General features: G+C 34.0%; 1 protein-coding gene across 1 annotated transcript; it reads left to right on the top strand.

The window, feature by feature from the left end:
- Positions 1-4,428: 4,428 nt before the first annotated feature.
- Positions 4,429-7,573, top strand: LOC112743369 (isoflavone 7-O-methyltransferase-like). The gene is made up of 3 exons (XM_025792581.3): positions 4,429-4,444; positions 4,675-4,727; positions 7,025-7,573. The coding sequence occupies exons 1-3, from the start codon at positions 4,429-4,431 to the stop codon at positions 7,571-7,573; spliced, it is 618 nt and encodes a 205-aa protein (XP_025648366.3).
- The last annotated feature ends 5,116 nt before the right edge of the window (positions 7,574-12,689 follow it).

Genomic DNA, 12,689 nt, shown 5'->3' with positions numbered 1-12,689 from the left:
TCATCACTGCAGCTCCAGCATTGGCTCTCGACAGTAGAAGGTCGGCGGCACATTCTCTAGTGGCAATCGACGACGGTAGTAGCTTCAAAGGGGACGGAATCGCAAACCCTAATAATCAGAACAAAAACTAGAAGCAAGAACAGAACAAAAACCAAAAGCAAAACAGAACGGAAACCAAGAGCAAGAAAGCTTTCCTCGGTTCATCTTCACAGTGGTGGCGAGCTCCTATGGCGGCGGCAAGGAGAACACCCACCAATGCGTCCTTCGACTCCCATTCTCTCTTGGCCAGTTGCGGATCTTCCCTTCTCTCTCCCCTCTGCGTGCGACGGCGATGGCTACGACGATGGTGACAAGCCCTAGCGACGGCAGCAATGAAGCACGACGGCGACAGCCCTAGGCGACGACGATGGAGATGGCTTCGTGCAGCTCTAATGGTGACGACAGCTTTGGGCAACAATCCCGTTCGCAAGCTCTCCCTCTATACACAATTTCTTTTTATTCTTAAACTGTTTAACATTTTGAAAAAAAAAAGAATTGTTATAAAATATACTTATATTTTGTGACAAATAATTAACTTGTTATAAACAATATTGAATTTTGTGACAAATTAATTTTTTGTTTCAAAACAATTAGAGTTTTTGAAACAAAAAGATATTTTGTTACAAAACAATTGGAGTTTTTGAAACAAAAAATATTTTATTACAAAATATTTCAAATTTTTGTAACTACTTTTTTTTGTTACAAAATATTATAATATTTTGTAACAAAACACCATCTCGTTATAAAAACTAATGTAATTTGTAACAAAAAAATCAGGTTGTTACAAAATATTATCATGTTTTGTAACAAATTGTAATGTTGTTACAAAATATTATTCTTTTGTAACAATTACCAATTATTATTACAAAAAAATTTTTTGTAACCATTTTAAATTTGATACAAAATTTTTGTTACAAATGTTTTATTTTCTTGTAGTGATCATACTTGTTTGCACATATTTGTTTGTGAGTGTGTTTTGTGATTGTGGGTGTGCTATATGATTGTTTGAATTTTGTGTTCTTTATTTGTTAAGTCTAAATGTATTCTATTGCGTGTTGCTGTTGGCTATGTTAATAAAATGAACATAACTATACATCCCGACCCTATTAAAAACTCCCTAGTTCTTATCCCCTATTTCCACCCCTTTCAGCTGCAAGTGCAAAGGTGTAGTGCAGAGCTACAGGAGCATGGAAAGTCATGTTTACAAGCTGAGTTGTTAGAATTTATTTTTCCCTCGCCTTGTTAGTTAGAGTTTTATTCAGAGGGGTAAGTTTTGTCATTGCTTTTTGTATGTAATATTATAATGTATTATTAATATTAAATAAGTGAATATGTGTTATCTGTTCTTGTTGGAAAAGTTTTAAGTTTTTAGTGAAACCATCGATAGATTTACGCGTAAAGGCTCAGACCTTATTATTAAATAAACTCCGTTAGGGAGACAATGAGGAATCTTGACAATGTATACAATGGGCTAGTTTATAGCCCACAGTGGATAAAAAAAATAAGAAATACCTTCTAAATTCTAGTAACAAAACTTTTACCCCCAATTTCAAATTTAAACCATCTCCTACCCACTACTAAACCCTAGCAGCGCCTGACCCCCTCAGCAGCCCCAACAGTGCTATGACCACCCCTCTAGCAACCCTAGCAACGCTGTCACCCACCCCCAGCAGCCCCAACAGCATCGTGATTCCTCCAATTAAAATAACAATCCGGTTACATATAAAACTGATTATCCAAATGCTCATTAAAACAATCATCTGCATATTTACTACATTGAATATTCAGATTATTTTATTTATAACTATGTAAATAACCATCTGCATTAGATATAAAAATAACCATCCACCGACCTAGTGTAATGAACATCTGCATAAAAAAGGCTTTCACTTTTGTACTTGATTCCCGTTGTCAAGCGGAGGATGGGGGAGAGAAGAGTGCAGAGGCCTGCAATTGCGTAGGAGAGGGCAACGGCAGGACCAGTGTAGAGGTGAGCAGCGCGTCCAGTGGTGACAAAGACATCGGCGCCAACCATGTCGCCGATGCCGAGGGCGATGTGGTCGTACCAGCGGAGAGTGCGGCGCATTTGGGAGCCAGATTGGGCGCGAAGGCAGGTCATCTCGTCGCAGGAGGTGGAGACTTAGACGGCACGGATTGCAAAGCAAGAATGAGTGTGAGAGAGACGTTGGGAGGGAGAAATCGCCGACGCAGGGGAAGGACTTTTCCGACTGGCACATTCACGGCTACACGAATGACACAACCTTTGCAGCAGTGTTGCTCAGTCGTTCGCGGTGCGCATGGCGGCGTCTGCATGAACTGCGATTAATTAACTGCTTAATTAATTAAATTAAATGGCCCAAATTAGGTTCAAAAACTTATAAAGTGAATTAGAAAATTTAAATATACTTTTTAGACTCAGTAGATTTTTCTGAGTTAGAAAATGTATATTTCTACGAAAAACCACATAATAAATCGAACCGGTAAATGAACTGGTAGTACCGGCTTAAATCGATCTGGTACTGTGCGAGAATAATTAAAAATAGTAGAAAAACCTAGGAAAACATATAGAATTGAAAAATGGACACTAATTTTAAAGGTTTGGCCTGTAATTGGGCCAAACGGGCCAAAAACTCTAACGGGTTGGACCGGGCCCAAGTTGGGCCCAAGCCCAACATATATCACACTCCATTAATGAACTCATGAGCCATAAAAACACACACAAGGGTGAGTGGCTGAAGTGAAGGGGAGAGGAAGAGAGAAAAGTTACTATTCACATACAACTTCAATCCATCATATCTCGAGCTACGGTGCTCCGATTCGCGTGCTGTTAGCGGCAACGTGAAGCTCTTGCCAAGCCTGTTACTTTCATCCATAGGTAAGATTTCAAATTTTCCCTTCCTTCCTACAGCCCTAGGAATTTCGAATCTGGTGGGTTTTGGTTTTGAGTGAAATTTGTGTTTTGGTTGTTTAGGTACTAATCATTATTGAGGGATTGTTGGGTTCTATCCCAAATTTCAGTGGATAAGGTAAGATTTCTTAATAACCCTTGTAAATTGATACATTATGAATGTTATGTTTTGATTTTTATGAAATATATTATGTTAGTTTGAATATTGGAGCTTGTTGGAATTACCTTGGATACTTAGGAGCATTTGGAGTTGGATTGGTGACTTGATTGTGTTTGGAAGCTTAATTTGTACTCAATCTTGGGTTTTTGTGCATACTGAAAATTGGCCAAGGTATGGTTTCGGTTTTCTCTATGTAATATATAATATTTCTAGACACTTAGGCTGGTGACCCATATGATAGGTTGAATTGAAATGGCTTGTTGAATTATTGCATGATGATGTATGATGTATTGATGACTTTGATGATTTGGGTGAGTAATGTTGTTGAGTTTAACAAATAGTGTTGAATATTGATATTGTGAATGGTTGAGGTTGATTATTATGATTGGTAGTGATAGAATGATGATTGATGAGTGTGTTGGTGGAGAAAGGATTATAGTGTCATGTATTTGATATTTGAGGTTGATGATATTGTAATGTGAGTGAAAATTTGATATGAATGGTGAATTGTGACACAAAGGGTAAGTTATGAAGTAATTTGTAGTTTGGTGTGGTTTGGATTTGGTTTTGGTTATGGATTTCAAAGATTTGAGAAATTAGTGAACTTTGGTAAAAATAGATTTTTGGTGAACTTTGACGGATCATAACTTGAGCCTCAAAGCTTACAATTGAATGAAACTTATTTTAAATTAAAGATGGCTTTGAGAGCTTTAAATTGATATAAAGTTTGTAGAGAATGGATTTTTGTAGAGGAAGTTATGACCGTTTAAAGTTTGGTGTCAAAATCTGAATTCTGTGATATAACAGAATTTTATGATTTCTGGTTTGTGTGCGTACACACACTGCTGTGCGCGTGCTCTCATCAGTGGCTAATTTTGACTTGTGCGTCGCACAGCCTGGTGCGCACGTACACTCTGTGTATTTCTGAAAACGTGCGTATGCACACTCTTGTGCGCACACACACACAAGGAGGTGCCTACTGTTGGGAGCGCTAGCACACTCTGGTGCGCACACACACCCTGCAAAATTTTCAAGCTGTGTGTACGCACAGCCTCGTGTACACGCACATGCTGGAAGTTACATTCTGTTGAGGGCGTTCGCACGTATCTATACGTGTACGCAGAATGGAAATTTTTACTCCCTGTGCATACGCACACTTCTTGAAAATCTTTTTAGGCATGTATACGCACAATCCTATGCGTATACACACTGCCCTATTTTTCAATAAACATTGTTTTTAACTATTTTTCCTTCCCGGAAAGCTTGCAAACTTCTGTAACACTTATTTATGTCTCTTTAGCTTGCTTTTAGGTGTCAAAACATGGGAGATGCTTTTGGTAAGTTTAATTGGATACTTTTCTTGCAAAAAGGTTTAGAGAACGGAGGTTTAGGTTTCTGGTATACTGAGGATGGTTTTGGTTGAGTGAGAAGGCGAGGTATTGTATTGATGATTACTGACAGAAAATTGTGGAAGTGGTGAATTACTGAGCATTGAATGAAATGATTTTGAAAACCACTGATGTAATATTTTTAAACTGAGATTATTGAGATGATATGCACCTGGCAGGGTCGGCGGTTAATCCCGCCTGTCGAGATCACGGTGGCATCATAAGGGCGGTGGTTAGTCCCGCATACATTGAGATGTGAGGTCCGTGGCAAGAGTATCCCGCTCGCATCCATTCGAAATCACTATAGTGTGCAGGCACTGACATCCTGGACCGTGATCCGGGCACGATATCTCGGGGGTTCCCATTATGAGACCGAAGGGCGACATCTCCATGGAGGTGTGTCGGATTGGCAGTTGAATCAACAATGTGATATCACAGCCAATAAGACAGACATTCATCTTGTGCATCTTCTATCTGTTTGTTTGCTTTGCCGACTTGAAATTGATTACCTAATTGTATAACATGATTAATTGCTACTTGAATTTCTTGATATACATGCTATACTTGTGCTTTACTTGCATTGTTATTTGTTTGTGTATTCTACTAGGATTGAGGAGGTTCGGAAGGCGGTGGCGATGGGATTGCATGGCGGTTAGGCTGGCAAAGGCTGTGGGACAGCGGAAAATTGTTAGATTAGAAATCCACTAAGTTAGATTACCCTCTTTTCTTTATGGTTTTAAAATATGAATTTAAGTTTACTTATGGATTAAGCTTGAATCTTGTGATGGATATGAAGTTCTAAGATTGCTTCTGGCATCCTGGGGTCTTATATCTTACATCACTGGGCACTGTTATCATACTGAGAACCTCCAGTTCTCATTCCATACTCTGTTGTTATTTTTCAGATGCAGGTCGTAACCCATCTCGATGAGTTACTTTGATGGTGACAGAGCAGAGGATCTTCACTATGTTTTGAAGTCTTTTGATTATTTTGTTTAACTTCTCTCACCTTTGTATTTATATATGCCTTAGAGGCTTACTTTGAGAGAAAGTTTGTATAAGCTGTTTTATTTTTTAAACTCTGTATGTCTGTATATAACTAGCCGGCTTAACCTTCGCGAGCCGCGGCTAGACTCTTATGACTATTATACTTTGATATATCTATATATATGTCTTGATATCTGTAGGTATATCTTGTGCCTTACGTTGTAGCTTCGTGTGAACGTTTTGCGATTTTCAAACTCTGTTTTTGAGCTTAATCCTTAATTGGGCTTCTAGAATATATTATTTCCTTCTATATAACTATGTATAAGCTTTAAAGTTATCGTAACTTTTTATTAACCTTTACTTTACGACGCGAGGTAAGGCTTAGGATAATTAGGATGTTACAGCGTCTCCCGAAACTGTGCGCGACGGCAGCTGTTGTGGGTGGCGACACGGCAGCGTTGAGAGAAGATGAGACTAGGCAATAAGCAATTCCGTTCAAATGGGGGAGAGGGTCACAGTTTTGCGTTGTTCACTATTTCGAATCCTTATTTGGGTTGTATTTCAAATTAGAAATAAATAATAATAATTAATTTAATTATCATTTGATTTTAATTACAAAAATATCCCTATTGTATACATTGTACACTAATTAGATTGGCTCTCCATACTTTTTCTTATTAAATATATGAGAGTCGTCGTAATACTGTTGCTATCAGAATGACGCACCCAGAAGCGTGACATTCTGATAATAAGAGTGTTACATTTTTCTCTTTATTATCTACTTAATACATACTTATTATATGTAACACTGATAACGGTCCATCTCATATCTCTCTTAAATCACATTAAAATTCTTGAAATGAATTAATCTAATTTATTAACTAAATGTATAAAGGGTAATCAGTTAACCTGCACTTAAGTTGTTAATGATGGGTGCTAGTTATAACAAATTAGAAAGAATTTGTTAGTTCGTAATTTTAAAATGTCTGAACTTTAAAATTGAAACTCATAAACGAACAAAAAATAAACGGGCTAATAACCTGTATAACCTATAGACTTAAGCGGGCTGAATTGATTCACAGTTCTAGTTCTATCATACAGCTTAATACAATACAATTCAATTCTTCTGTCTATTCTGAGAAAGAAAATGAAAATGCAAATAATTTATTCTTAAGATGCAATACAAGGTGAAAAATATGGAGATGGTAAAAAATGCTCAACACTTTTTAGGTAGCATCATAAAATATAAAGGACTATACAACTTGAGTTGAGGTTAAGTGATATAAAACTGTCAAGAATTACTATTATGTATCCTAAAGGTATAAGTTAAACATATCTAAAAAAAATATTTTCCTCTAAAGATATTTTCATAGTTAGAAAATTCGAAAGGCACTTCTATCAGCAATTTGAAAATATTTTTGTTGATTTTATCTTTAATATACAAGGCACAATCTTAGTTTTCTTAACAAAATGTTATAATTGCTACTATATCATATACCATGCATATGGAGTTAATATTGTATTTACATCTGTATAACGAAGGTGACAATTCATGGTGACGATGATAGCAACCAAGAAAAAGAAAAGGAAGCATTTGCTCTCACAGCAGCATCAGAGCTGTTGATCAAAGGCACTGAAAACCCTTCTATATCTCCGGTGGTAGAGATGTTTCTCGATGATCCAACTCTTTCAAGTTCCATCCATCATCTAAACAAGTGGTTTTATGACGAAAATCGCCCTCTATACGAAATCACCTTGGGAAAACCTTTGTGGGAGTTTCTTGACAAGAACCCTACGAACTTGAGCTTGTTCAATGATGCTATGGCCAGTGATTCTCAGATGATAAAGTTGGCACTAAAGGATCATCACATGGCCTTTGAGGGGTTGGAAACAATTGTGGATGTTGGTGGTGGAACTGGAACCACGGCACAAATTTTCAGTGAGAAATTTCCAGAACTCAAATACATAGTATTTGATCTTCCACAGGTTGTGAAAATTTTGAAGGGATGCAACAATTTGAGCTTTGTTGGTGGAGACATGTTTGATTCCATTCCTAAGGATGATGCAATTCTACTTAAGGTAAGCATTTAATTAGTAGTGGATTAGTAGTGTGTTTGCCCTAATTAATTTAAATATTTTTTAGCTAATTTTATGGCTTAAAATTAGATCGAACCCTGGATTTAAAAATTAGATCGAACTAGTTGAATTAACTAAATTTATCGAGAATTCAGGTAAAAAATCAATCAGCAATAAACTGGTTATTGAAAAATTGAAAAATCAGTTAATTGAATTAAGCAGTACAATTTTTTAACAATTAATCGGTTTAAAATAATAAAAGACAAAAAATATTTTTCTAAAAAAAATATATATTTTTTTTCAAAGATAATAGGTTATATTTCGTTAATTATTAAAAAATGAAATACAAAGATGTCCAAAAGCAGAACAGCATAATAAAAGGTGGAGAATTCCCAAAAACACTACACTGAAGGTATTCATCCAACGGTGCGTGGTCGAAAAACGAAGAAAAATCTTAAAGAAGAAATAATGATAAATCAAATTGAATGCAACTAAGAGCTTGTCTCATGGAGATGACGACCTAAACTGGGAGTTCTTTGGATTTCACGGAGCAACTTGACAGAGCTTGCTAGAATGGCAGACGGCATAGAAGTAGAACCTTCAAAAATCAACTGGTTGCGAGCTTTCCAGCAGTTCCAGCAAATGATGGCAAGCAATTGAGGATTACGGTCAGCATTCTTCAACGGGTTAAGTATCTCTGTTGATGCAATCCACCATGTCCAAAAGTTGTTAGAACTCTGAGGGGGAAGACAGTCACGAAGATAATTCTGAGACCACACGTCTTTAATTCTAGAGCAATCGATCAAACAATGAGTGACTGTTTCCGTTGCTTCATGACAGCAAAGGCATATTGGTGATATAGATGGGATGCGGTGATGAATCTGAGCAAGCACCGGAAGTCGGCCATGGAGAGCTTTCCAGATAAATAGCTTAATTTTGTGAGGCAAGTTCAACTTCGATAGATCAATCCACAGCTTTTTCTGCTGCATATAAATAGGGCAAAGCTCCAGAGGCGGATGGTAAAATAAGTAGCCAATTCTGTAACCTGAAGCTGTATCATATTGCTTGGATTTGTTCAAATCCCATTGTAATTTGTCCCTACTCTGCTGAATTTTAACTGACAAAATCCTGTTTGCAATGTCTTGGGGAAATAATTCTTGAATGAGATTCTGATTCCAATTTCTATCTTCAGTAATTAGATCTTTAACTCTTGGAACCAACTCAGAAATAGCCTGTCTATTTGACATGTCAGAAATCATCAAAGGATACGGAGGAGGCAACCAAGGATCCTCAAAGGTTTAGATATTCTCACCAGTACCCACAGCCCAATTAAGACCTTTTTCAACAATCTTTCGACCTTCCAGTATGCTCCTCCATCCCCAAGAAGGTAAGACTCCAATTTCTGCCGTTATAGCATTACCATTGCTAAAGTATTTACCTCTTAAGATTTTGGATAATAAGGAAGTAGGCTGTGTTACAAGTCGCCAAAACTGTTTGCCTAAAAGCGCCAGATTTTGGATTCTGAGATCTTTAAATCCAAGGCCTCCTTCTTTTCGTGGGCGAGTCATAGTGTCCCAACTAATCCAAGCCATCCGCCTTTCAGAAGTTGCGGATTCGAATCTCATATCTTTGGTATATATATATATATATATATATATATATATATATATATATATATATATATATATATTTTATACATAAATATATTATTTTATTATATTCGATTCAGTGCTACTTGAATCACCGATTTAATTTTTAGAACTTTAATTATAAGTCACTTATCATGTTAACTAATTCTAATTTTATATATTACTTTTATATATATACATTTAATAAATAAAGAATGAAATAATATATATATATATATAATTTTATATTTCTTTTCTTCCTTTGCAGCTAGTCTTACATGATTGAAGTGATAACAATTGCATAAAAATATTGAGAAACTGCAAAAATGCTGTCAATGCTTTAAGTAAGGATAAAAATAAAGGTAAAATAATAATTTTAGAGACTGTGATAAATAAAGAATAAGATAAACCTGAAATTACTCGACTCAAATTTCTTATGAATATAAGCATGCATATTATTCTCCATGAAAAAGAGAGAACCAAAGAAGAATGGAAAAGTATCTTTTATAAAGCTGACCTCTATATATAATTACAAGATATCTCTATTTACTGGATATTTATTATTTATAGAGGTCTATCTTTAAAGATGACTTTATAACGGTTTTTACAACTCTATGAATAAAAATCACTTCAACAAAATCGCCATTTAGCGGCGGTTCCTGGAGCCGTTTAGCGGCGATTTTGAACCGCCGCAAAACATTTCGCGGCAGTTTAATGAAATGCCGGAAGATGTGGTGCGGCTAAACGGATAGCGGCGGTTTTATTCAACCGCTGGAATAACCGTCGCTAAACGTCTATCAATTTTGCGGCGAGTTGCAAACTGCCGCTAAATAGCTTCAGTATTTCCGTTCATAGTTATTAGAGTCAAACCGACTGGTGGTCCAATGGTCCAACCGACTCAATCATTAAATCCGCGCCCACCAATAGATCCACAACGTGTAGATCACTGTAGAATATCAACTCTATGTAAACCTTCCACAACTGAAGAAGGCAGGGCTCGAACTTGGAACCTGGAAGAAGGAAAAGCTTTAACAATGTCATGTTACCACCAAGCCAAATGACTCTTCGATGTATATAGCGCTAATAATTATATAGATGATTGATTAGTTTTCATATAAAAATATTTTTATTCTATTTAGTATTTAATTTTGATAAAACATTAATTAATTTTGAATTTAGTTATTATGAATTCTTATATCTAAGAATACAAGTTAAGATTGTTATTAAATAAATTTTAATTTTTTTATTTTAATAAATGCTCAACAAATCATTAAAATAAAAAATTTAAAATTTAAAATTATAATTTTGGTAAAATTATAAAGTTTTGAATTTTTAATGACTTGTGGAAAATATTTTTAATTATTAATTTTTTGCCAGGTCAATACGATGTTGGAGAGAAATTTTGATTTTTTATTATAAGTTACGTTGATTCACTTAATTTAATTATTTGTGTCGCAGGTTTACATGTTTATCTACTCTTAGAGTTTCCTGATTTATGTTTAGTACGGCATAACTTCAAAGAAGAGTAACTTTAATATATGCTCGTTACAACTTTATTTTAACTTTATAAAATCAGCCTATGACTATATTTTCTTATTTTACATTTATGTTTGAATGCAAATTTAAATGACAATAAGGTAAACGAGAAAATCTTATTGGTAAATTTGTTCACATGAGTTAACATATATAGCTTATTTAATTTGTGAAATTTTTTACGTAAAACGGATCTAAAAAAAGTGTTATGAAATTAAGTAACAATGATTAAACCATATGTAGGCTAAAATAGTAGTCTTAAATTAACTAGATTATATCCAGATGGTTGTTATTAAAGGAAGGGAGCCACTTAGATAAAGACGCTTAAAACGTCTTTTTTTAAAGATGTTTTTAAGTAATTAAAATTCAATACATATAATTGATTAAACTATGTTATTTTTATCAAAATTAGATCAGATAAATTGATTTGGCCAAAAAATCAATAAATTATACTTTAAACCGGTCTAAATTAATATTTTTTATAAAAAATAATTACAATATTCTATTATAAAAATTGACTAAAATATTCTTTTATATATAAATATATTTTAAGAATCCTAAATTCTAATAATTTTTTTTGTATCGTTATAGGGTTAGAATTTAAGATTTTTAAAATTAAAAAAATATATATAATAAAATTATTTTACTTATTTTTTATAATAAGATTATTATAGTCATTTTCTATAAAAAATATTAATTTAAATCAGTTCAAGGTTTGGTTTATCAATTTTTTGACCAAATCAATTTGTCTGATCTTTGACAAAAATAATATAGTTTAATTAATTATATGTATTAAATGTTAGTTAATAACAAACATCTTTAAAAAAAGACGTTTTAAGCATATTTATCGGAGTGTCTCCCTTAAAGGAAACCAATGAAATATGTCGTTATACGCATTTTGCGGCGGTTGGAATAAAAACCGCCGCAAAATGTAACATGATGAGTCACTTGACGTTACAGATAGCGGCGGTTTGCTGAAAAATCGCAGCTAAATACAATCCTGATTGAAGCATCGCCGCTAACCGCCGCGATATGCGCCGCAATATGTCATTTGGCGGCGGTTCAAGAAAAACCGCCGCTAAATACAATCCTGATTACAGCCTCGTCTCTAACCGCCGCGATATGCGCCGCAAACTTTTCGCCGCTATCTGCCGGATTTGTTGTAGTGATAAATATGATGTAAACAACTAAAAAAAATGTCTACTTTGAATGTAGCATTTAGAATGCACTTTTTTCTTATTTTAATGTAGAATTATGTCTGGGAGACAATAAAAAATCAATTTAAATTTATTTTATTTAATATTTATTAATTATCGATAAAATAATTGTGTAATTTTAGATGTAATAAATATATATTTACAAATATTATTATATGTATAAAATTATAGATAATATGTTATATAAGATAATTTTAAATAGTATTTCTTTAGTATTATTGTTTTATACAGTTGTGTATTATTGTTGTTTACATTGTATTTTTTATGAATAAAATTTTGTAACATGGTATTAATAGTGTGAATTTAAGGTTGATGTATGTTAAGAATTAAATATTTCGCTTTTAAAATTAAGGTGTTAATACTTAATAAAAAATATAAGAAACAACATTTTTTTTAAACAACGTAAACATTAGATAATTAAAAAAAAAATTAATAGTATTATTGTATAAATTTGTTGAACGTGAGATTCCTAGACAATCAATATCCCTCTACATAAGCATTTATCATGGAATTTACATGCACATTGAATTAGAATTCCAACATGTCCACCTAAACCTTATAGCCATTGAATTAGAATTCGATATTTTTTAAAAGAAAAATAATAGAAGACCAACACTTTTATTAATATTAACAAACCTCTTTATAAAGAGTAATCAAGATATTATTTAGTTAGTAGATACGAGTGTAATCAAGATTCTATCCAAGACTGGTTTGGTGATTATAAAGCTCTATTAGTTGTTAATAGTCCCTGGA

Source organism: Arachis hypogaea, chromosome 14 (genome assembly GCF_003086295.3).
Source record: "Arachis hypogaea cultivar Tifrunner chromosome 14, arahy.Tifrunner.gnm2.J5K5, whole genome shotgun sequence".
Lineage (NCBI taxonomy): Eukaryota > Viridiplantae > Streptophyta > Magnoliopsida > Fabales > Fabaceae > Arachis > Arachis hypogaea.
The sequence above is the reverse complement of the archived record's forward strand: the minus strand, read 5'-3'. Positions and strand labels throughout refer to the sequence as shown.